The sequence below is a fragment of the Choloepus didactylus genome, chromosome X, assembly GCF_015220235.1.
Source record: "Choloepus didactylus isolate mChoDid1 chromosome X, mChoDid1.pri, whole genome shotgun sequence".
Taxonomy (NCBI): domain Eukaryota; kingdom Metazoa; phylum Chordata; class Mammalia; order Pilosa; family Megalonychidae; genus Choloepus; species Choloepus didactylus.
This window is the reverse complement of record NC_051334.1, coordinates 31,099,238-31,126,335: the sequence shown is the minus strand read 5'-3', so window position 1 is coordinate 31,126,335 and position 27,098 is coordinate 31,099,238. Positions and strand designations below refer to the sequence as shown.

Sequence of the window (27,098 nt, the reverse complement as noted above, 5' to 3'; positions counted from 1 at the left end):
TACTCTGTGCCAGGTACTGCAGTAGGTGCTGGGGATAGGGAACAAAATTCACCTTGTTTATATGCTTATGAATCCGCATGCTAATCAAGTATAGTAATCTCTTATTCTCTGAGAGAGGCAAAATATTCTATCAATATCAGCTTTTCTTCCTTTCAACATATATTGGAAGAATTCTAAATACTGTTATAATTTAATGGGAGAATCTATAAAATTCTGTATTTAGTCACACTTCTGAGGTGCTAAAATTTTTGTAACATATCCCTCATAGAATTACTATTGCATATTTACTTAATACCATTATTTTATCATTTACTCCACTAACAGAATAAGCATGCAATTTATTTCTGATAGCACCAAGCTATGCCAGTACTTTTATTTTCACATCTTTTTTTAATGAAGATTAAAATAATTTTAAGTGTATCTCATGTTAGAAGTTGTAATGGTTTGAAGCTGCTATGTACCCCAGAAAAGGCCATGTTCTTTTACTCCATTCCTGTGGGTATATATCTATTGTGGGTGGGACCTTTTGATTTCAGGTTGTTTCAGTTGAGGTGTGCTCCAGGTGGATCTTAATCCTCTTACTGGAGTCCTTTATAGGAGGATAAAAGACAAGAGAAGACACAGAAAATAGCCCCAGAAAAGCTGAGAGGGAAAAGCCAGAAGCTGAAGGTAATGAAACCCAGGAGAGAAGGACCAGCAGATGCCATGTGGCCAGTACTGGTCTTCAGGGAGAAATCATTGCTTTTTGATGCCTTGATTTAGACATTTTCATGGCCTCAGGACTCTAAGCTTGTACGTTAATAAATCTCCATCGTAAAAGCCAACTCATTTCTGACATATTGCATTTTGGCAGCTTTAGCAGTCTGAAACAGATTTTGGTACCAGAAACGTGGGGTGCTGAGATTGCAAATACCAAAAATGCTGGAACAACTATAAATGGGTAAGGAGAAGATTCTGAAGGAATCGTGAGGTACTTGAGAGAAAAGATTTAGATTACTTCCAAGAAACTGTTGGTAGAAATATAGAGGCTAAAGGTACCTCCGACAGAAATGATGAATGTGTCATTACAAACTGAAAGAAAGGTGACTCTTGTTTTAAAGTGGCAGAGAATTTGGAAAAAATGAGTTCTGATGTCAGATGGAAGGCAGAATTTGAAAGTGACAAGCTTGATCATTTAGCTGAGATGATTTCCAAACTAAATGTGGAAAGTGCAGCCTGGCTTCTCATTGCAACTTATAGTAAAATGCGAGAGGAAATTGGATAAGCTGAGAACTGAACTCTTGGGTACAAGGAAACTAGAAATTGATGAAAAATTCTGAGCTTCAGGAAAGTGAGTCCCCAGAGAATAGTGCTTCATGTGAGGATTTAACTGAACATGAAACCAGTCAGCCATTTCCTGAACCCATTGTTCAGGAAGGGTGCTGCCACCCCAGTCTTCAGAGAGGGTGGAGCACATTCCCTGGGGATTGGGGTGAGTCTGGCCACCACCCCACTGCGCTAAGGGGGTTGATCCTGTGCCCCAGAGATTGTACAGAGTTCGGCTGCCACCTTGATGCTTGAAGAGGGTGGGGCCAAGAATCAGGCCATTACCTCAATGCTTGGAGATGTTGGAGGCCTCACCCCAGTGTTTGGAGAGAGCAGGGCTGCTGCACAAGCCTTTGGAAAGGCTGGGGTTGCTACTCTATCAAGCCCCGAAGACAAAACATCATTCTATGGATGACTCTCAGACCTTGAAACCTAATCGAGGGTTTTGGAACTGTTTGGGATCAGTGACCCCTGTTTTATTTCCAGTTTCGCCCTATGACATGGGAATTTTTATCCTATGACTGTCCCTCCTTTGTATATTAGAAGCAGATAACTTATTCTAAGTTTCATAGGTCCACAGCTGGAGGGGAATTATGCCCCAGGACAAACACCACACCTGTAGCTGATTTTGATGAAACTATGTACTTAATACTGTTACTGAAATTATTTAAGGCTTTTGTGATATTATGATGGAATGAATATATTTTGCATATGGAAAGAACATGTCTTTTTAGGGTCCAGAGGGTGGAGTGCAATGATTTGAAGCTGTTATGTACCCCAGAAAAGATCATGTTTTTAAAGCCAATCCATTCCTGTGGGTGTAGACCTATTGTGGGTGGGACCTTTGGAATAGGTTGTTTCAGCTGCAGTGTGCTCCAGGTGGTCTTAATCCTCTTACTGGAGTCCTTTATAAGAGGATGAAAGACAGAGAGAAGACACAGGAAAAAAGCCCCAGAGAAGCTGAGAAGAAAAGCCAAAAGTGAAGGCACTGAAACCCAGAGAGAAGAACCAGCAGTTGTATGTGCCAAGTTGCTTAAGTTCGCTGGTACTGGTCTTCGGGGAGAAAGCATTGCCTGTTGATGCCTTGATTTGGACTTTTTAACAGCCTCAGAACTCTAAATTTACAAGTTGGTAAATCCCCATTGTAAAAGCCAACTCATTTCTGATATATTGCATTTCGGCAGCTTTAGCAAACTAAAACAGAAGGTTTAAGAACTACTTTAAAAATATATGCTCTGGGAGAGACATGATGGGGGATGGGAATTACAATGTTCATATTTTCAAATGAGAAATCAAAAATGTATGTGCCTAGATAATAAAAAATATATTTACAGCCTCCCCCTCCCCAGCCCTGAGGATCTGGGGGAAGGTGCGGATGTGTTGGACATCCTCACCTGGACTGGTGTTGATGTTGTCACAAACATTGGGACTGGCGGTTTGATGTGCTGAGCCCTGGAGCATGGGACTTGCCCTTATGAAGCTCATTACCACAAAGGAGAGTCTAAACTTGTATGTAATGGTGCCTAAGAGTCTCCCCCTGAGTACCTCTTTGTTGCTCAGATGTGGCCCTCTCTCTCTCTAACTGAGCCATCTCGACAGGTGAACTCGCTGCCCTCCCCCCTACGTGGGACCCGACTCCCAGGGGTGTAAATCTCCCTGGCAACGCAGAGTATGACTCCCGGGGATGAATGTGGACCCGGCATCGTGGGACTGAGAGTATCTTCTTGACCAAAAGGGGGATGCAAAATGAGACAAAATAGTTTCAGTGGCTGAGAGATTCCAAATGGAGTCGAGAGGTCACTCTGGTGGACATTCTTATGCACTATATAGATAACACCTCTTAGGCTTTAATGTATTGGAATAGCTAGAAGTAAATACCTGAAACTACCAAACTCCAACCCAGCAGTCTGGACTCCTGAAGACAATTATATAATAATGTAGATTACAAGGGGTGACAGTGTGATTGTGAAGACCTTGTGGATCACACCCCCTTTATCTAGTGCATGGATGAGTGGAGGAATGGGGATAAAAACTAAAGGACAAATGGGGTGGGATGGGGGGATGATTTGGGTGTTCTTTTTTCACTTTTATTTTTTATTCTTGTTCTGGTTCTTTCTGATGTAAGGAAAATGTTCAGAGATAGATTGTGGTGATGAACGCATAACTATGTTATCATACTGTGGACAGTGGATTGTATATCATGGATGATTGTATGGTGTGTGGATGTATTTCAATAAAACTGAATTGAATAAAAAAAAAAAAGTATGTGCCTATCAGAAACACTCAGTTTTACAGTGCATGAAATAAACAGCTACTTTACCTATAGAGAATGCCATATTTTTCCTCCAAGAACTCAAACTATTTAACAATAAACTAATTATTTAACTTAGTTCTGGGATCTGGTTATATATGGTACAAATGTTCTAAATAAGAAAGGGAAAAAGAAAATAAAACACATTTTATCCACAAATCATTTTCCTTCTTTTTATAGAGGGCTGACAACATTTAATCAGGAAGAAGAGTGTGTGAGTGACATGCACGGTGGCCTCCAGGAGAGGTGGGGAGTGGCAAAACCCTGACGGTGTTTTCTGTCATTACAGCAGGGAAGCGGAATTGTTGAGCTCAGCTCCAGAGGGTTGTTTGTGGAGGCAGTGATTTCCTAAGTAATCACCTGTAATATTTTTTGAAATTAAATTCAACAATTTGATTTATACCACGAAGTAAACAAATAGATCAAACCCGGAAGTGCAGTCATCCTGAATGGCATTCATCTTTGCTAGATGTGCTGCTTCATTCTGTGTTAATTAAACTTTCAGGTGATCTTCAAGGCTATTTCCCAGTAAAATGTATTGCAGCTGTCCTATAAACTGGCCTCTCCCCTTGCCCTACTCTTACTGGTAAACTTTGTTCCTTTGCACTCACAGAACTGTTAGAGCAAGTTGAGAAAAATTAAGCATTGGATAAATATTTTTTTAAATCTCATTCTGTGAGGAGTAACTCCTGACTAGGTTTCCTGTGAATACTAACAGAGAAGTGACCACATTATTCAGTGGTCGACTTGTATGGGCTTTTAAAAGGCTATACCACCGTCAGTGTTGCCACTAGCATTTACCTCGAAACCAGCTAAAGCAAATCAGTTGACTGATCTTTAAGGGTCTTATTTAAATGATCACATGCAAAGAGCATTTTTTTGTTTTGAGAAATCATGCCAGCAGGAGAATAAGCCAGGTGCTTTAGAACTTAGTATCTGTAATTTAAAAGTAGTAGTCACACACAAGAGTTCTTATTCAGTTCCCTTATGATTCAGCTGTGCTAGAATTTGAAAAAAAAAATGAGGGTAAAATTCAATACGTGGACTTTATTACTAAAGCTCATTTCTGATTATTTTTGCCAAATTTTACAATGTATATAATAATTTCATGATAGACTGGTAGTATTTAAAAAGGTGAATATATTTTTTTCTTGTTCATTTTAAAGAATGTTGGCTTACATGAAGATAGTTTTATTTTTTTTAAAGGTTAAAAACTCTTTAAGTATTTAATTACTCTGACTGCAGAAAAGTTGAACTTTGTTTTCTAAAGGAGAACAGAAGCTATAGAAATGTTGCTTATAGTACTCAGATGGTTGACTAATCCTAAGGGGAAAATACATTGATTAATTCATTGATGTGCACTCACATTTTTCCTTCAATAATACATATCATAGAAATTGGGGGAAACATTAATTTAAATGATGTTATATATAATAGATGAATATTCCTGTATCTTCACAACCTCTCCTTCTTTCCTGCATAATGATTAAAACTTGCATCTGGAACCAGACTTAAAACATTCATCCCAAATCCCACATAAATATAAATATAAATATGACTGTACTTGTATTTCTCCTTTAAGGATATCCGTGAACAAAGGACATTCATAATGTGGTATCTTGGAGGAAATGTCCAGCTTTGGATGAATAGGGGTGATCAGAAATAATCAAACTTGGTGTAATTTTACCCTTACTGTGCCTCCTCTCTCTTGCTGTTCCTGTCACTTCTCCTGTGCTCCTATCCCTACTGCCTCCCTTCTTACTTCTTTCTATCTCCACCTCAGCCTCCGTAATATTTCTCCATTGTTTTCTGCATTCATTTCCTGTGGGCTCTTGTACTTTGTCAAGTCTTATAATATCTGTCCCTGACCAGCTATTTCCCCATCCCCAGTGGCCAACAAAATTCCTGGTATCTCAGCCCTTCCAGCGTCTTCATGCATTTCCAGTTCTGCTGCTCTTCGGTATTTTTCTACTTTTCTAGACTCCTCTTTGTCTCATCTGCATATTTCCCTTGTGAGTCTGTGCTGTTATCGCTTAGAAGATGGCACACAAAGGCACCGTTCTCTGAGCAAATCTTCAGCACAGCCATCTGGGATGCCGCCATGAAGTGTGGCTAACTTGCTGTTAGCCAGTTGTTTCCCATAGTGTGTGCAAACTGCCTTGATCTAGATAGAAAGGTATCATGTGAGGGAATTAAGTGCACAAAAATCTCCTTGATTATTTATTCTCTTAGAAATTTAGACGAGAAACTATTTCAAAGCAGATATAGAGAGTAGCGCTGTGTCACATAGACACAGTGTCATTCTCTATGCATATTGGAAATTCATTCCTAAGACGCTGATATCTGTTCACATTTTGGTTTCAAATTATTTGTACCTGTCCATCAACTGCATGTTTTTCTTAATGTGAATACCTTTTACATAAAAAGTTTGTCCCTTCTGAAAGCTCTCATTTGGGGAATAATCTTTAAACATATCAAAGACGTGTTTATTCACCTTTTCTAGCCCAAACTAGCTATCTTAAATTTTGTGTATTTAAAAAATGATAATAACAAAAAAAGCTTACACCTTGTCATTCCTGTCAAAAACAGGTTTACCTGACTTCAGTGAACTTAAAATAAAATAGTTATTGTATAAAATAGGAAGTTCATTTGCTGCTTCCATCATGTGTGTTGCCTTTTCACCACAGCAAAATTGTAAATGTAAACTTACTCCCTAGAAGATGAGCTGGGCTGCAATTTTCAGCTAATTGGGAAAAGCAGCCCTGAGTCGAGCACTGTCAGGCTGATTTGAGTCTTAAGATATGATGATGATTGTTGTGTCAAATGTAATCAAGAATGTGGGCTCTGAACTGACTAAAGGGCTGTCTGTTTTTAATTCAGGTTCATATATGAAGTAGACCTCCCGTTCACCGATAGTCACAGCTGGTTGTAAAAGAGAGCAATTTTTAAAATGTTATTTTGTTCTCTATGGAGCTGTAAGGATCAGGGACTAGATGTACAAGGGGAAAACATCTTCATTCTCTCCTAAAAAATTCTATTTATTTTCAGCACTATAGCCTTTATCTTGAAATATTCCTGGGGCTTTATATCAGTGGTTTTCAACCTTCTCAGACCCAGTGCCACCCCCATTTTCTTTTTCTTACAACAAACTCTTTGTAACACCTTCTTTATTATCATAAATCAAGATTTGTAGGTAATACCCTGTACCTATACACAGTTTTTAAATGATGCCCTAAATTTAATGTTAAAGAGAAATAAGAGTCATTCATAATAAATTACTATGTATTTCAGTCAGATAGATACATGGTAGAACACAAGTGAAGTTTTTAGGTGATTATACTATGAATGCAATATCAACAAATGCAGACAGACACCAGTGTGTGTGTGTTTTGTACAGTGACTCAAATACCATGAGTTACATTGCTTGTTGGTAGTATGATTTTCCAAAAGGCTGAATAAATCTTGTAAAGATTCCCAATAACAAGCTGAAAAATTCTTTGGAGTTTTCACAGCAGCTAGTTGCTCCCCTGAAAACTTCAATGTGTGATCAAAACTTTGACAAGAATATTTTATGTTTACATGTAAAACTGAATTACTTTCTAGGACCAGGCATTTATAAATGGTGTTCACCTATATGAACGTCCAGTGGGGCATTCAAAAGCCCTGTGAGTCATGGGACAGTTCTTTTCAGTGCATGAAGTCTGTCATCCCCAGCCCCTACCCACGAAACGCTAATAGCACTCTTCAGCCTCTGTGATAACCAAACAATCCCCCTCTCAATTTCCAGAATGCCTTTTTGTTTTGTGTTCTCTATTATTTGGCTAAATATTTTTTCCAGATGAAAACGGACATGTGGATTAATGAAATAGCAATATTCTTTGAGTACCTAACCAATTTCTTGGTGAAATGGTTGCCATTTTTACAAGACTGAATGAGATGAGCAAACATTTAAGATGTTAGTCTAGCAAAATCTTGAAAAATTCTTTGACTGTTACTGCAGTTATAATGTATAGCCACCACCTTTATTGAACGGCATGGTCTCTATAGAAGGATGATGATGATGTCACCCTTCTATTCTCCTTCTCCTTTCATGGCTATATTAATTATCCTCTAATCAAATGTTGGCAACTGCAGTTACATGCTATATATAATCACAGGAAATATAATTGTAGCTACCCACGACACGTAAAATGCTAAATGCTCCTTAGATTAGAGAAATGCAAAGCCCTTCTTGAAGGGATAACCAAGTAATTCAGTAAAACAAACACAGATAAACACACATACAGAGATAAATAAGACCTATATTATCTACATGTTTGAGGAAAAAATAGTTTTCCAGTGATAGGTAAGCAAAATGCAGCAGTCTATTTGCATCTCATCAAGGTGTTTGACAGGGTCTTTCATTATATCCTTGTGGATAAGTTGGAGAAATACTGGCTAGGTGCAAGGTAAATTACATGGTTTAGAAACCATTTCATGCTTTTATACAAAAGGTGTCGATTAATAAATCAGTGTCAAGTGGTGACAGAAGATCTCTGGTGCTATGTCAAAAGGTTCTGTTCTCATTTTCAACACATGGGATGTTTTTGACAGAACATGAGTGAAGCTATAGACAGTATGCCCATCGAATTTATGGGTGATGCAAAGCAGGGAGGACATGAGTATGTTGGGTGACTGAAGCCAAAGGTGTGTCAGGACAGGATAACTTTTAAGGCCCTTTCAGCACATGATATCTTTGAACCAGGGTCAAAGTTAAAGTTACAGGCAACCTGAACATTTGCCAAAATAATGGGTTAATTTTGTCAGAAGGCACTGTTCCTTAATACCCTCTGTTTGGGTAATGCACCTAAAATTATATATTAATTTAACACTCTTTGCTGAAGTACATTTTAAAATTTCAACAGAAAAGACATTAAGTTTTCATGAAAGAGTATCAGGAATTCAGTCATTGACAATTAAATACAGTGTGTTGCCCAGTGAAATAGTTCATCATTTGACTTTCGCTGCGAGTATAAAGCCTTAATAAAAGATACAAGCTCCACAGATTTAATATCTTGACTTCTGCAAAGCAAGTCATAATTGTGGTCACAGAACTGCTCATTCTAATTTTCAAACATCGTAGTTATAATTGAATAACACTATAGTCTATTATATAATCAGTTTTGTATAACAAACAAAGATGATCTGCCGATAATTTGATCTACCAAACTATAGAGAGCCACTTGAAATAATGTATGGAAAAGCAATGTATAAGCTTTAAAATTCTATACAAGTATAAATCACTGTTCAACAAATTATATCAAGAAGTAATTTGAATTATAAGCTCTTTAAGATTAAAGGTCTGTGATCACATTTTTAGAACCTGTGCCTGGTTCATAGTAGGTTTATTGATTTTAATAGAATTTATTGAGTGTCTATCAAATGTCAGGTAATGTGGCACGAATCCTTCCCCTGAAGGAATATACAGTAAGTTGATGATGATGAAGAAGAATGTGGAGACTATTTCTAAGTGGTGTATTCATGGCAGAGGATTCTTGAACCCAACTGCAGCCCTCAGTCAGATTCATTCCTTTAGTGTTGGAATTCTAATTGAAAAAATAAATCCTTAATTTATGACTTTTTCTAAATTTTAATTCATCTTTGAAAGGCAATCAATGCATTTTAAAGTATCTAGTTCTTTCAAATGCAGGGTTTTTTCCTATAGTAATTAAAAGAGAGAAAGGAAGCAAAGATCTTTAAATCTTAACTATTTTGATAGGGTTTTAATTAGCTCAAACTATTTGTCATCCCACATTTTGTCTTGTAAATCATGCCTGAGCCATTAAAATAAGCTTTTAAAATTAGAAGGGCAATTCTTTTAGAATCTACCAAAGCTTAGTCACTTTGAGAGATGAATTCATTTCCCAATTGACCTTATAAAAATATATTTATTTTACTGGAAAATTTCTAAGAGAAAATGTATAAAGTGTTTGATTTTCTTGTTAAACATTTTTAATATAAAACATTTCCCAAAATATATGGGCTTCTCTGTATCATTAGCAAAACATTTATTAAGTTCCCATTGTGAGACACCCACAATTGTAAAGTCTAACTATCTACTGTTCTCTTTTTCTCTAAGTTATGGAGGATGACAATGATATTTGTGTGGCAGCACAGTGTGATAAGACTTATGAGAGATGATCCTAGTCTGATCTTTGTAATTGGTCTTTATGCTAGTCAAAGAGAAGAAAGTTGCTCTATCTAGTTTATCAACTTTAGGAATTCCATTTTACAAAGAGATTAACACCACAAGTGACCAAAACCAACTTAAAGATTCACATTATACAAGTCACTAAAAATTTATTTAGAGCAGAAATTGTGCCTTACTATAAGCTCAACCCTAATTTAAATCTGTATTGAAATGGAAGGTAGTAGAACTACATTTTTTTCTAAAGATAATTTACAATTCTATAACTGTCCAAGATAATATTTTGAGCCTCTGTATATGAGTGCAAACAAATGTAATCCATTATTCCTAACACTGTTTTTTTTAAACCTCCCCAAATGGTAACTTTTGTTATCGTATCAGTAGAAAAATATAAGATACAGACCTTAAAGAGTGTTAATCTTTTTGTTAACAATCCAGGATATAAATATAAATATATATATTTATATGTTGGATATTTCATCTGCTCATAATATTCTGTATATTTCTTTCATCAGGTTAATTTTCTCAGTGATTTATGACAGATACACAAATCAAATTAAATGAGCGGGGCAAATACAATGAGCTGTAGAAAGTATATATTAATGCTGTCTCCTAATATTTTCATTTCAGTAATGTTCCAATGTATAGGAAAAATATATAATTATGGTTGCTTCCTAATGACGTATTTTTTACAAATTTTAATTTTAAAAACATTCATAGATTTTAAAAAAAAGAGCGAGATGGAATGTGTATTTAAAAATTCCTTACATTATCAATGATGACTGTACTCTAACAATCCAAAGGTAAAGTCTAAGTGATACGATTTTTCTTAAAATATCTGTATCATTGAAGGAAGTTTAAACAGATAACTTCAAAGCCACGGTTTATCTTTGGAAGAATAATCTATTTTTTTGTGCGAGTGTGTTGCTTCTACACATGTTGTAAAAGTCATCCTGTGTTGTCAGGGGTGACAAAAGAGGAATGAGTTTTCAGAGAACTAATCAGCAATACTTTGGGAACATTTAGGTTATGGTTTCCAATTAACTCTGGAGAGTTTGAGTAATTTAGTCCCAGACCTCAGGAGAGAAGGGATGAGAACCTCGTTAATTCATATGTTGGTGAATGGCAAACCAGCAAATTTGCATTGAAAATGTATTTTATTGTTTGTTTTAAAGCAAAGACCAGCTAGATCTTTTCTGCTGTAGTTGGGGTAGGAGAATCTCTTTGTGTGTGTGTATGTGTGTGTGTTGCCTTATGTGTAGGTAACTATATGACCACACTTGTGGTGAAGTGACAAAATGTTAAGTTTGTGTTAAAAAATGAAGGCCAAGATTCAATGGCATAACTTTCTCTGCATTTTTTTTTTCTTTTACCACAATGAATATATCAGAGAGGAGTGGACACCAATATCTATCTTCAGAGTTAGAAAAACTTATTGTCTAGAATGCAAGACTTTGGCCCAAACCCAGTTCTACCACTTACTTGTTTGCAACCTTGGGAAAGTCACTACAATTCTTTCAGAATCAGTCTCTCCAACAGCAAAATGAAACCATCTATCTAAAAGGTTTGTTATTTTTGCGACAATCAATTCGATTAGGCAAACTTTTATTGAGTTTGTATCACTGTATTTTGAGAGAGAGCCCAACTAGATATTCTCTACTCTTTTTGATAAGAGGGAAAAATATTTAAAGATATATTTACCACTTGCTAGGAAAATTGAAGTAGAAGTTAAAGAATTTACTTTGATTTGTGTTACAGGTGAGCTACTGGTAGGAAATCTAGATGGATTACAGCCCAAATCACATTGTAATTATAATTACATGTTTACCTATCCATCCCCTCCTCCAGACTTGAATATGTTAAATGTCAAAGTCCACGTGGACTTTTGTGTCACTAGCATAAAGCACAGATTCTGGCACATAGTAGATATAGAATGGATGCATGGTTGAATGAATGAATGAAATGAATGAGATGTTGGTAGGGATTTAGAAATACAGGATTGAAGCTCAAGAACAAGGTTCAGATTTGAGGAAAATCTGTATAGAGGTTGAAGCCATTGGAAGGGAATGAAATATCCAAATTAAAATATGGAAAGAAAAACAAAGAGTAGACTGTAGGTAGAAAACAATTGAGAATACCTTATGAAATGGTGAGAGAACAACTGACTATGTTTTAAAACTTCTAAAGAGCTATATGTGTGTTACCTTTAAAAAATTATTTTTTTGTGTGTACCTTAGAGCCTTCCTCACTCAACATGCTTATGGAAAGCAAGTGTCAATGGTTAAATTTAAAGAAGAGAATCTATTCTTAATTTTCCAAATTGGTAGATAACAGAGGAGAAAGGAGAAACATCCTCTCATTGCTGCAACCTTTCTGTAGGACCAAATATATCCTACAGACATATCCATATTTCAAGATAGACGTTGCTCAAAAGCAGATAAAGACACTGTCTTAGAGTTCTTGCTAGAAAGGGAACTAACAGGATACCAGTCCAAGCATTACTGAAGGCTTTTACTTAGATTCATGTTTCCCATTACTGCAAATTACTGATGGAATTGCTAGAGATTAAAAGAAATCCTTTCTACAAAGTACTCTGTATCATAGGTAACAAACTTTCATCTGCCTAAAATCCAAGGCAAACTTTAACAACAACAACAAAACTTCATTGAAATGTAACTTGTTTACTGGCAAACTGTGAGAGACTGCTATAGTTGTGGAGAATTTGAACTTCAGATTAACTCTGCTCCTATGAGTAGTGTTTGATGTTGTAAGAAACTGGTCCTACATCTAGGTGCTACTGAGATGCAAATTCTCTCTGACACACAGGCAACAAACAAAAAAGGAACAAAATTGTAGTCCCATAATCCTTCCCCTATATCACAGGAAATGATAATGGATAAAATGCAAATAAACCAGGAAGGAAAAAATTCAGAGTATTTTGTTTAGTGACTCCATGACAACATCAAGGCACAGATGGAAGTGTTATTTAGCAGAAGACTGAGTGCTGTAAATTTCCCCAATTTGTCACACTTATGGAAACACTTGGATAAAATAACCTTCCATCTGAAATTCTTTTTTTTTCTAAAAATATTTAGAGTATGTATGCGTGTATGTACACAAACACAAATATATAATGTGATGTTTATAATCCTGTAATACAGTGCACTGATAAAGTGTTTTTTATCCATGCATCTAATTGTGGAATGTCTATGCGTTAAGCTCTTCAGACTTTGAAAATAAGTTTCCCTTCCTTTCCTCTTTTACTTTTTATGTATTAGAATGACCCATACAAAATTGCTGATATTCAACATAATAGAAAATCTGGAGTCCTAGAGATTTATTCAGAGATACCATGGTGTGCTGGTTTGAATGTATTATGTCCCCCAGAAAAAGCCATATTCTTTGATGCAATCTTGTGGGGCAGACATTTTAGTGCTGATTAGATTGGAATCCTTTGAGTGTTTCCATGGAGATGTGCCCCACCCAGCTGTGGGTGATGACTCTGATTGGATAATTTCCATGGGCGTGTTACCCCACCCATTCAGGGTGGGTCTGAATTAAATCACTGGAGCCATATAAATGAGCTGGCAAACAGAAGGAACTCAGTGCTGCTGAGAGTAACATTTTGAAGAGGAGCTACAGCCAAGAGGGACACTTTGAAGAAAGCACAGGAGCTGCAGATGAGAGACAGTTTGAAGACAGCTGTTGAAAGCAGACTTGCTCAGGAGAAGCTAAGAGGGGACAAACACCCCAAGTGCAACTAAGAGTGACATGTTTGAGGAACTGCAGCCTAGAGAGGAACGTCCTGGGAGAAAGCCATTTTGAAACCAGAACTTGGAACAGACACCAGCCACATGCCTTCCCAGCTAACAGAGGTTTTCCAGACACCATTGGCCATCCTCCAGTGAAGGTACCCAATTGTTAATGTGTTGCCTTGGACACTTCATGGCCAGATAAACCCCTTTTTATAAAAGCCAATCCATTTCTGGTGTTTTGCATTCCGGCAGCATTAGCAAACTAGAACACATGGTATTTGTGTTTGTGTATACGTGCATGTTGGTGTTTAGTGACAGATCAGAGTCATGGATAATCAGGTCTTAAAAAGAAAATGGAGATGCTGAGCACATGCCTTCTATGAATCCTCATCTTTATGTGGGTGGTCTCTGGATGGGCACCTTCTTGGGAAGGTGCAGGCTTGTACTAAGCTTTATAGTTGTAGCACTTTGCCTCTTCAATAGATTCTTGCTTTTAACCGGGAAGAGGTTGTAACCCGTGATAACTGCATTATCTGTAGCTCTCCTTAAAGGTGCAATAGTTCTTCAGGCACATTTGTTGTGTGTGAGAATCTTCTATCCTGTCTCTTTTTGAGGCCACATCTTGTGCAAGTAATTGTATATTTCTCCACATACATTCCTTCGGCGAGGATATTTTTTTAAATCCTTGTTTATCCTACATCAGCAGGTCGTTTCCCCTGAACACAGATTCTGAAAAAGTGGTTAATGTGCAAGTCATTTATTGGCTAGTGCTTTCCCAATGAATATCTGCAAGGGGAGGAAAGGGAAGGAAGAAGGTTAGGTCAGGAGAAGCTGGGCTACCACACAGTCACTACCACAACATCAACCCTTCTCCTGTCCCTGTCCCCATGAGAAGGTCTGAAGTCTGAAGCCAGGATGGCCCTTCAGAATTGTCTCACACTGGAGCGATGGGGCCTGGCCTCATTAACCAGTCATTGGGTGCAGCCTGCCTGGGGGTGAAGGTGGTAACTTTGGGCTAGGCCCCTCTCTTTAGCTGACACCAGTTCTCAATTCACCAGAAGTATTTCAGTCCTGAAGAGGGGTCGGGCAGCCCAGCACAGTATCCATTACACCGGTAGTTCGCCAAGTTTGGTGCCCAGGTGCAGTGGTTCTCACACTTTTGCATCTATCAGAATCACCTGGAAGGCTTGTGTAGCCACAGCTTACTGGACTCCCTCCACAGTTTCTGATTTGTGGGTCGAGGGTGGAGCATGAGAATCTGCATTTCTAACAAGTTCTTAGTTGCTGCTGATGCTGTTGGTCCATGGACCACACTTTAAGAAGCCCTGGACCGCACCATCCCTTATTTACATACTGAGAGTGGTATATGATGCCCATACAAAGAGAATGAAAACCTTTTGAAGTCACCATACCATTCCCTACTCCATCAAATTCTCAACTATTTTTGTACATTATAAAGCCGAACTAGCTGATTATTAAAGTTTGTTATATAAAAGAAGTACTTAACTGATATGGTTAATATGGTAGATCTATTCCTAAAGCATTATTACTATTTCTAATATCTGGTCGTTGTTACTTTTAAAATTCAGGCAAATTTTACCCAGGGTCTATAATTTGATAACCTGGAAAAAGGAATTTTAAAAACAATCCAGGTTCAGGTCCTCTAAGGTCTTTAGTTTTGTTCTAAGCCAATTTTAAAATTATTTTTTGTGGTTCTCGTTATTTCTACATTTTTATCATATAAGCCACTTAAAACCATATGGTTAAGGAAAATTAAAATCTATGAGATACATTTAGATCTATTTTAAATACAAGAATTAAATGCCCTTGCCTCATCTCTAGTCTGGTCTTGGCACAATTAGAATTTAAGCATCAATGTTCATAACATTCATCCCAGGAGAAAGGATGTAGCCTTAGAACTCCCACACAAGCAGGAAACAACAATCTCACCTATGATCAAAGAGGTTTGTAAAGGAACTCATTTGAGAGATTTTCTGCTATTGCTGCCATTGAATTTTTTAAAATTATTTTCTAAGTTAGAAAATATTCAGCTTGATGCTGTCAATATTTCAGACCACTAGAGTATCGTTTAGGAAAATGGTGCCTTACTGTCCTGAAAGGATAACAGTTTCTTCCCTAAGGGCCTAATTTACAAAGCAGCAAACACGCTGGTAGGATTTGGCCGAAAATCTCATTGTCTCAGTAGAATCCTTTCATCTGATTTGTGTGCATTGCATTTTACAAATAACTCTTGCAAAAGTTATTTACTAGTTACTTGCTCTGGAAGCAGAGGGTAAGTGGTTTCTAGTTTAAAGCTAGGCGAACTAAGATGCATGAGGATGAAGCTGATAATACAATGTATGATATCTAATTCTCTAAGCTTTGCTCTGCAGTGAGACAGGTTTATATTGTCCTCTCATTTTGTGTGAAACTGGAGTATATTAGGAGATATGTCAATGTCTAATCCTGCATTTGTCTTCTGGAATGTGACAGCTTATTTTTATCCCAAATTCTGTACTGGAGCTGGATTAAGTCTCAGTGATTTCTAATGCCCCAAACAACCGAGAAATTCTAGCTTGAACCGAATGAAATTGTCGTTTTTGTGGGTCAGAAATGGTCAGATGTCAGCAGTTTCACATGGTTCACCCTGTATATTCCATGCCAGAAGATTCTCAGTGCTGTTGAAATGGTTCTGAATTTTTAAAACATGACAAATAAATAGATATCTATTTTGACATTTTTCCCTGCACTGATAGTTTGCCTGAAAACTGGATAAGCAGGAAACCAGCATTCCAAGTTAGCCCTTAAACTATATGAGGTTTAACTTCTTTGCCCAACCAGAACACTATGCTACTTTTCAACTGTGCAATATTAAAGTTTATTTAAGAGTTGATAAATAGCTTTACTGCAATACTTTTTTTCCAATGGCTGTGTCCTCGTAAACTTATTCTCCCTTCCACCAGTTAATGCAGACAGAAGATTTTTATCCAGTATAAGTGCAGAAACTATACTGTAAGAAGACTGTGCTCAGCAAAAATCTCACCCATGATGAATAAACAGCTCTTCCGGGGACTTTGCTGCCGCTGGCTTGGCAGGAGTTGTTTATTGCCGGGTTTGCACATCCCATGATAAAGTTGCTGCTGAAATAAATTGCAGTTTTGCATAATTATTGACAATCACATCTTAACAAGCAGTGTGTATCATATTCAAGCATTCAATTTTTTAAAATCCATTTTTAGCTTATGTTTAATCCCAGAAAGTGTTTGTGTAGTAATAGAAGGCAAATAAGGCATTTCAATAGAGTATTAATTTCCTCAGTGCAGACAAAATTTACCTGAATCTTTTCAGATGAGACTGTTACTGCCTAAGGCAATTTTCCCTCCCAAGCTATTATTATATGGATGTTTCTGAGGGCATATGTATGCATATCCACAGTACATATGTTATTATATATATTATCAGAAAAATATGAATAAATACTTGTTAGATTTTTGTTTCATTAGGAAATTTGGTTCATCCCTTCCAAAAGACTAGAGGAATGGAAGTGTTGGGAGAGGGAACTAACATTTTTTTGTAACTATAATGTGCAAGGCACTGAATTTTGTACCCATTATTATATTTTAATTCTCTTCAGAGCAAGATGCATTGTAGATGAGGAATGGAGAAGTCAGAGAGGTTAAGTAATTTGTCATATCACACAATACTAAGGGACATAGGAATTTGAACCCACGTCTCTCTGGTTTTTAAGGCTAGGCTTTTTCCATTATACCTAAAAATTTTCTTTTGGAAAATATTCTCAAGTTGTATGACCATCAGGCAGTGACATAGGAAGCCATTGCAATAGTAATAATGAACCAGTGCCATGCAAAATTATATTTTGCACAATGGTTTCCATAAAATAAGTTCTTTTTCTACTTGGTATTCTTTTTTTGTTTACCTTTGCCCACTGATTCTTCTGTATTTTTTCTTCCAGCATTCAACTTTCCACCCTAGATTTTGTATTCTCTTTACTTTTCTCCTTGCCTTTCTAACCCATGTTTTTTGTCTTGGGGTGAACTCAAGGATAAGCATGGTGTAGGAATTTTACATCTTATCTATAAAAATTAGCTCAAACTTTTGCAGCATATCAAAATAAGCTTTCAAAATTGACAACAAAATAGAAAGTTAAAAAAAGGTATTTTTAAAGCACATGTATGAACTTTCAAAAGTCAAAAATTTAGAGAAATCTGCAATTGTTGTTCATTTTTTTAAAAATACCCTTGCGTGCCTCCCCACCCCACAGTAACCTTTAAGTTAAATAGAATTGAAGGTAAACTAATTGCATGATGTTCTAGTTGTTGTGGTTGTTTTTAAAAGAAGTTTTAGCAACAACTCACCCCTTTGTTGGTATATTACAATTTTGTCCCTCTCCCTTGCTCTTTGTGAAGTTCACTGGGTACACCATTCTGATAATTGAAGATAATTACATCTGGATGTTTGTTCCTTTACAGAGTGAGTGAGCGAGAGGCTGCTTTGGAAGAAACGCATAGATTACTGCAACAGTTCCCATTGGACCTGGAGAAGTTTCTTGCCTGGCTTACAGAAGCTGAAACAACTGCCAATGTCCTGCAGGATGCCACCCATAAGGAAAGGCTTCTAGAAGACTCCAAGGGAGTTAGAGAGCTGATGAAACAATGGCAAGTAAGTGAAGCATTTCCTCTTTAACGCTTTTGTGAATCCAACCGAACAATTCTTAGCCTTTGTAGTTCTAACTGATATACTGGGAACGAAATAAAATAGTTGTTTTAGATGGTCAGATGTATTTAAGCATTTGGGCAAGAAGGAGAGGGGCAGAGGAAAAGGGAAAAGTCATTTATTTATTTATTTCATTTAACACCCTGATATTCTATAAAGTGCATTTTTCAAAAAGGAAAAACTTGCATATAAAACCCAGAGCTTTGTTCATGGAGAAACTTTGCTGAAGCAGAGAAATAAGTTGAGGATTTGTTTATTAAATCGAAAAAGTTGCCATTTCTGAGTGTTTATTTAATATTTTACAGCAAAGGCATCTGTAGGAATTGTCTGTTTTATTTAGCGTTTCTAACTGAATCAGTTTCCCTTCATTACTTTCAAATGTTTTAAAATGTTAATCTGGCATTTTGTAGCTTTCTTCCTAACATGATCTGTGAAAATAAAAATGAGATGGCTAAATTTGTCATAGTTAATGATCATACAATTTTCAGACAATTGTTTTTCCTAGAAACAAAAATTATTTCTATCAAGTTCCATATGCATAAGCAGTGAAAACAGAAGTGTAGGTAGTTTTGCTTAAATGGAGTCTGGGTGAGAATCATATTCTGCAATTCAAGGAGGCTCCTTAAGTCTTTCTCAATACCTGATAGAATTCTCCTGAACTATTATGTACTTTTGTTAGGTGTATTTGTAGATAGCTTGCTTTTTGTGTCTTGATATAAGAAGTTCACTAGTACCTCAAAGAGAATATGGAGTGATAGAATCATATGATCAATTTTTTTGGACTAGTTTCATTTTTTTCACGTTTTTAAATAATGATGAAAAAAATGATAGTAGACCCTAGGTTGAAAAACAATTCCAAAATCAAACCGTTATTCACAGAGGTTCTCTTCCTCCTCTCGCTCCTCCTCCTTTTTGTTGTTTTGATATGACATTTTTTCTACTTTGCTGCTCCTAAGCATGGAGAAAATGATGGTGGCAATTTACAGCTTCTTGGTGAATTTATCAGTTGCTTTTTCGTCATGCTCTGACCCCACTTGCTTCTCTACAATTTGTGTTAAGTGGTTTGATCTTTTGGAGGTAGTTCGTTTTTAAGAATCTCTGACTTAATCCTTGTAGATATCTCCCATGGTTTGTGATGGAATGTAAAAGAAATGCAAATTTAGATTTTGTGTTGCTCTTAGATGAATGGTTAGACAATGTACTGCTGTAACTTACATGGCCTATGATGTTTCATAAATAAAATTTTATTTCACCTTACAAGTACCCATAAAACCATCCTAGAATTTTCAGGAATATGAGGGCTTATATTTTCTTATCAATTGTGGTAGAGAAATAGTAAAACTTTAAGTGTGAGTGGCTGTGGCAGCTGAGAGCTGTGAGCCAGGAGTGTGTGCAGGAACCCCTTCCCAGTGGCAGCAGAGGCAGCCACGGAGCGAGGCTGGGACCCAGCAGGAATTACAGGAGAGGCTACAGAGAAGACGTGGACCAATGTGTATAATATGGAATCTCCTTGCTAACTTTTACCACCTGCTCTCCTTGGTAAGTGAGAGATTGGGTCAGAGGAGAAGGAAAAGAGGTCAACATGAAGCTAAAGTGGTGAGGCATGCTGTTAGCAATTCTCCTTGTCATCTTTAACTTCACCAAAGTTTTCCTGATTGATAATTTAGATGCATCAGCTGCTAAGTGGGAAGACCAGAGGGCTTTTCACCCAATGATGGCCAACTTGTGGGTGGAGCTGAAGCCCAAGCTGAACCACATCTTGTAGTCTCCCTGAGAGATTGCAGCCCAGTGGATGGTTCCCTGGGATGGTTCCCTGGGAAGTGTACCAGAGCTAGGGGCAATTATGCATGCCATGGCCACCAAGAAAATCCTTAAAGCTGGTTATAAAGGGACACAACTGAAAGCCTTACTAATACTTGAAGGAGGTCAGAAAGTTGTGAACTAAGTGGTGTAGCCAAGATGACATGGTAGAAGGGGAGCTATATGCCAGTTATGATAGACACAGCACAGAGGTAGCAGCCTGTCATTTGGACAGGATTCTGGGTTTCTGCTGAGCCCCCTTGGGGGTTGGCCGATTTGTTAATCTGCAGATAGAGATCAAGCCTGTTGCCATGGAGCAGCTATTGAGTACCTTCCTAACTGTAGGAAACAATACTTGCTTCTATAGGAAGTGTTATTACTGCTGAGAAACAGAGCCAGCTTATGCTGATGCAGTCACAATGGAGGGATCTGTCACACTCTGGCTCCCAAATGTGTGGCCTTTGCAGAAACACCAACAACCATGGGGTAGAACTTACCAAAAGGCAAATTGGCCAGGTGAGAATATGACAAAAGCTACTGTGATGCTATGAAGAAAACGTCCCTTTATGACTCTGGCCCACGCCTCCTAGACATCATCGACACTGCTGTCTTTGATTACCTGATTGGTGATGCTGGCTGCCATCACTACAAGAGCTTTTGAGATGATAAAGGCACATCCTTCTCGATAATACCAAAAGCTTTGGGAACCCCTCGCTGGAAAAGAGATGCATTCTTGCCCCTCTCTATCAGTGTAGCATCATTCGGGTTTCCACCTGGGACAGACTAAACTACGTAAAAAACAGTGTGCTGAAATCTGCCTTAAAATCTGCCATGGCCCATGACCCCATCTCTCCAGCACTCTCCAGGCCTCACCTGGATGCCATGAACCTGTGGCTCCTGAATATCCTGGCCACTGTGAAGCAGTGCACTCATCGGTTTGGGACAGACTCTGTGCTGGTGAAAGACAGGATGTCTGTCTCTTACTTGTAATTCTCAACACAAAATATGTGTAACTTCTTTTTACAAATATAGAAAAACAGCACAATCAGTTCTAAATGGTATCAGATGGATTAGTAATAGCCAGGATCAAGTTCTGGTGACAGGAGACAGAGTGGCTTTGGATGTCTTTGGTGTTTTCTGTAGCAGAAATTAAAACAAAGCCTACGAGTTTTGGCCCACTGAGCTGTTCTTGCCACATCACCTTCTTCTGATGTCCTTGATATCATGGGCCCATCCTAGCAATGAGCATCATAGTTAGTCTTAATTTCTCACGTCAAAGGACAAACAGAGAAGTGACACTGGATAGGTTAATGCTGGCATTGTTTCTGGAGTGTGTGTTTTGAGTTAAGCCGGTAAATGTGGATTTTCTGAAAACTCCTAAGGAGTGGTAGCAAATAAAACCTTGCATTCTATTGAGCCAAAAACAAACAACAACAACAACAACAAAAAAAAACCTTTAAGTGGACTTTGGAAGAAAATAATAATTCAGTGGTTGAAGAATAATTCGATAATGGGTTTAATAACTACATCCCATAAAATCGTCAGTATGTCTGGTTGAGGGCATAGACATACATCCATCTTCTATACATTTTGTATTTATATTTGCAGTACTCTACATTGAGAATTCATGATTAAACTCCTGATCTTGAGAAACTGTAAGATTCTGAGTAATTAACGGAAAAAAAATTGTCATATTCATTATGGAAGAATGGAGAATAAACTACATTTGGTGTTTAGATTTCTGCTTTCTCTTTCAAAAACAGTTGGAGATTATACTGAAAAACATCTTAGCTTATGCTATATTATTCATAAAAATGTATTTATTCTTAAAAGCCATATAAAACTCCCTCAGTGTTTCTGAAAACCTTAAGGATATCATTTTCCCCTTAATTACCAACTAAGATGGAAAAATTATTTTAAAACAGAGATAATTTTCTCATTTCCTCTCAGTTAATATTGTGTTTTCTATAAATTCCAGTTGCCTGAGGTTTAAACTACATTTTATGGATAGGAATGACATTTATAGCCAGCTCTGACTTTTAGTTAGATGGCTCATAACAGTTCTTTGATGAAAGATTTAGAGATGTCATGGTGAAAACTGTAAACTACTGAAAACCACTGATTATTGTTAATCACATATTTCAGCCAGTAGAATAGAATCAAGGTACTGGAATTTAAAAGCAACAAATGGAAATGCCAAGTTTGAAGGTAACTAAGATACCATATCTTAGGAGATTACAGGCAATTTCAGTATCTCGACTAAATGGAGGTGTTTGCATTTTTCCCTCTGAGTATCAATTTTTATTTTGAACAAAAGGAATTTTCTGTAATATGCATGAAGGACAAAAGTGTAATGGAATGCCTTTTCACTTCGTTTGAAGAAACTGGTAGCATGTATTCATTGCTTGATCTGTGCTATATAGCAAGAACAGTTGCTATTTATTACAAAAGGCAACTCCAAATGTCTAGCCAGAACACCTACTCTTCCTACAGATTCCAGTATATCTGTCCACCCAAAAGCAGCAATGTTTTACTTACACAAATGATATTGAATGGAGAGGGAGTGAAAACCTTCACAAAATATGGTTTTCTCTGTGATTGTCAAACTGTCATTCTATATATGGAGACTCCAGCTCTTGCTTGACTACCTGAGTATCACTCTGTAACAGACATTTTGTAGGATGTTTAATTTTCCCAGCAATAATCATAATTTATGACTTCTACAAGCATAGTGTATTATGAAACATATGCTTCCTGAATGGAATTAACCTGATTAATTCCACTCTCAAAGCCATTAGAATTTCCCCCTGATATTAGAAAAAAAAGTCATTTACTTTTCTTATTAAAAGAAGGGCATTATACTTGTCATACTTCAAGATGAGGGGATTTTTCTTATAAGTATCATTATTTCTGATAGTCTAACTGGAAGTTTTAAGCCAATTTATTTATAGTATACTACATAGAGCCCTGAGGGGTGACTGCTTGGGAATTTTTAAATTGCAAATTTACCCTTAAGATGAAGAACCGTATTTATAATTGAATCAGATTCTTCCTGTGTCCGAAACAGTTCTGCTTTGGCCTAAAGAGAGTTAATAAAGATGTTCAGGGTTCTAAGTTCTAACATAGAACTATGGGTAATTATTTGAAAATGGGAAGACTTTGCATTTTTGCTAATACTTCACAAGAATTTCTCAGGTCTTAACCAGCTTTCTAAGCACCCCTGAGAAATAATTGTAAATTCAACTTGTAAACAAGGTATGTGGGTAGGTGTGGGGGAGGGGGAGAGGTGGTCATGAAAGTGGTGTAATTAAAGATCTTTTTCTCAGAAAGAGGAAAGTAAGGAATGATTAATATTTGATATTCCTTTATCCCTGATCTGGATCATGTCCCAGGCTATATCTCTCAACTTACTCCCTCTTTAATCCTCATTTATTTTACCCATGTCTCCTCCCAGCAACCCGCCCACCACCACACATTATAAACGTTCTCTTCTATTATATAAAATATGTTCAGAGAGACAAGTTTGACAAATTTTTAATTGTACATCTGAGTATACCTGTAAATTGATTAAGATATTTTAGATTTCTAATAAAAATAACTGATATTGGAGAGGTAACTTTGTTGTTTCTCACAAAAATCTTGGCCCACTTGTTAATTCCAAAGGAAGAAGAAAAAATGCAATCTTAGTAGTACAATTAGTATTTGGAATAAATTGGATTATTGTATTTCTTGGAACATCTGAGAATAGAGAGGTAATCTAAGAATCCCTAAGTCTAAGAAAAGAAAATGCTCTGTGTATTCCTTTCTGTTGCTCTCATTTTAACTGAGTTAAATATGTATATTTTTAATCTTCCTATGATTAATATCTAAAAGAGTATGAAAATGAATCTTGACATTTTTCCTTTGCCTGGTGATAACTGCCTGCTGCTCTGGATATGTAAAACTTTATATATATGTATATATATATATATATATACATATATATATATATATATATGTAAGTCCCTGAGAACTTTGATTAATTCAGCAAGTCTTTATTAAACACCTATCAGGTGACTAGCCTAGTATTAGGTCTAGGGATGCAAACATGATTAAAGTGGTGCTTTTCAAAAGACAGTCAATCTGATGAGTATCAATCCACCCTTTTAAAACCATCACTCTAAGTAAGAATCAGTATTTGTTCTGTGAAACTTCATCTATGTTTGTATGTATGTGTGTGCACACACATGTGCATGTGTGTAGACTGGGTCACTCTTTAACAAATATCTAAAAGCTTCTGTATTGGAGCATGATCTCTCTACCTTTGTGGGTCTCATATTCCAGAGGTGATGACAGACATGTTAAGACAAAATTATATTAGTGTGATCAGTATTATAATAGAAGGCCAGATATGTTCTAGTAAAAACAGAGGAGGATTAAGCTTCGCCCTTCAGGGAGGCTGGGAAACTCACCTAGAACATTGGTTTTCAACCTTGTGTATAGAGTGGAATCACCTAGGAAGCTTGAAAAAATGCTGATTCCTGTGTTCTACCCCCTGAAATTCATATTTAATTGGTCTGCAGTATGGCCTGGGCATGATTCTAATGTACAGCCAAGGTTGAGAACCCGTGTTTAGACAGTCACATTAGGAGAATGTTTTAGGAGTTAGCCACGTACGTGGATTTGAAAAGATCATCTTGGCAGAGGAAACAGCATATCCAGAGGTATGGACAGTGTGGTAATTTGAGAATCTGCAGGTTGTTCTCTATTGCTGGGCTATGGTTGTTACAAGAAATGAGGTTGGAAAGATCAGCTGGAGCTAAATTGATTAGATAGCCACAATGGCAGAGTATGGACCTTGTCAGCAGACATTCTACTTACTTGACCACTTATTAGCTTGCTGCCTTGCCTCTGAGTCTCAAGTATACTCTTCTATAAAATGGGTATAATCCCTCACAGGATTTTGTGAGCATTAAATTATATGCATGTAAAATGTTCACCAGAGGGGACTGGACTCAAAGGGCTCACTCAGTAAGAGTAAGCTGTCTTTCCTTCCCCCTCACTACCCTTCTTGAAAAGTTTGGATTTTATCTTTAGTGTCTGGGAAATCACGGCATAGTTTTAAGCAAGGAAATAGAATAGCCAGGCTTATGGTTTTGAAAGATCACTGGTGGTCATGAGAGGAATCAATTGAAAGGGTTTAAGACCTGCACAGGGACACCAGTTAGAAAGTTAGTTCTGTAATATACCAAGCAAGAAATGAAAATTAAGACATTAAGGTTCAATGAACAAAACAGTTGTCTGAGCTTTTGGAGGTAAAATCATCATTGTTTTGTGCTTTATAGGAGGCAGAGGTGAGGGGAGAATATGAGGTAAAAGGAAGAGTCACTGCCTGCTTTTCACTTGACATGAGCGAGTGAAGAGTGGTGCCTTTACCACTCTCTCTGTGGAGAAAGACGTCCAGAGTGTAGTAGTTTTGAGGTTCCCATGAGTAATAGAGGTGAAAATATCACCTCTCTTGAAACAGTTGTGAATGCAGATCTAAAACTTAGGAGAAAGGTTCAAGGTTGAAGATGGAAAATTGAAGGACATCAACATAGAAACAAATGACATTATGCACAAATCCATGTCATTGTAAGTTGAATTTCTCTGTGGTCCACCCAGAAATACATCTAAATGTCACCAAAATATGAACTTACCATAGCACAGAGTTGGTATTAAGTAATGGTATCCTTGATGTTATTCAAGAGGTCATAGCTATGGGGAGGCTCTTAATGGTTTAATCATGTAAAAAGGCAAAGAGCTAGCAAAACTGATATAAAACTCAGACGTGGAAAAAATAAAAGTATCTGGGTGATGTATCCAAGATCTTGAAATAACTCCTTTCAATAAGGACAGTTAGTTTCTTCTCCCATATAAGCATGGGAAATTTTATTTTTCCTTTTGTCTTCATGTAACTACTAGAAAAAGGCCATCCACATTCGTAATAGTCAAGAATAAAGGATTCAAGAACCAACCATAAGCTTGTCTTCTTCCTATATTCAGTACTTTAATCTATTATTTCCAGTTTGGGACCCTGAAATTCCTATAGAAAACAGAAGACTCCAAAAGGAAATAGTGAAAATAATTAAAAGTTTAGAAAAAGGAGTCAATGAAGACAGGTGTTCAGGACTGGTGTTTTATATTGAAAATGATAAGAACCCATTTTTTTGTCCCATGATGAAATAATAATCACCTCAGTTTAATGCAATATGAATTTGGATTAGTCACATTATTATAAGAGTTATAACACGTTCCAGGGTCTCTTTCACATTTAAATGTGTTACTCGAATGTATGGAAAACTTTAGAGCCTCCTTTTCTGGATATTGACATTAGAGTAACCAATTATCTGGAATGATACAAGGGAAGCACTAAATTGAATAACTTTGTAATTCAACTATTGGGTTCTGTAATTTTATACCTCCAAACCAAAAGGAAAGCCCACGTAGGTAAGAAGACACTATGCCTACTGAAGAATCAATTTTGATATCCCCTAATAACCACTGTCTTTTTTTCCTCCTAGAGTTTTTGTTAGGCTCTTATAAGGTAATAAATACAAAAGACTTTGAAAAAGCTTTCTTGAAATGAAAGGACCTTATTAATGTTATGAATTAGCATTATACAAAAGTCTAGCTGAAGCTATAAATCTAATTATTATACTCTTCAAAATCAATGGGCAAAGTTATATTAATTAATAACAAAAATAATAATGATACTAAAATTTTCATCTTGTTATCATTAGTAAAATTTAACTTTCATTTTCTTATCTGATTCTCACAGAAAACCCCTGGTGTTGATACTATTATTTCCATTTTCAGTCAAAGAAAGCAGAATTAGAGAGGTTAAGTAATTTAGCTGCTCTTACTTCTTTGAAAATCAACTAATAGGAGTTTCATCACACCAGATTAGGAAGGCAAGTACACAAAATAAAAGCCTATCGCAATGTATGTTTAGTTTTTTGGAATTAAAAGCACAGTACATTTATCC

General features: G+C 36.8%; 1 protein-coding gene and 1 pseudogene across 10 annotated transcripts in view; both read left to right on the top strand.

Annotated features, from left to right (window-relative positions):
* DMD (dystrophin) overlaps positions 1–27,098 on the top strand; it is a 2,178,366-nt gene that overhangs the window by 1,524,106 nt on the left and 627,162 nt on the right. For all 10 annotated transcript variants that reach the window (XM_037821041.1, XM_037821045.1, XM_037821047.1 and 7 more), the window contains one exon: positions 18,049–18,238. In XM_037821041.1, the coding sequence (XP_037676969.1) occupies positions 18,049–18,238 (190 nt within the window). The remainder of the gene's footprint in view (positions 1–18,048; positions 18,239–27,098) is intronic.
* LOC119522605 lies at positions 19,875–21,082 on the top strand (annotated as a pseudogene).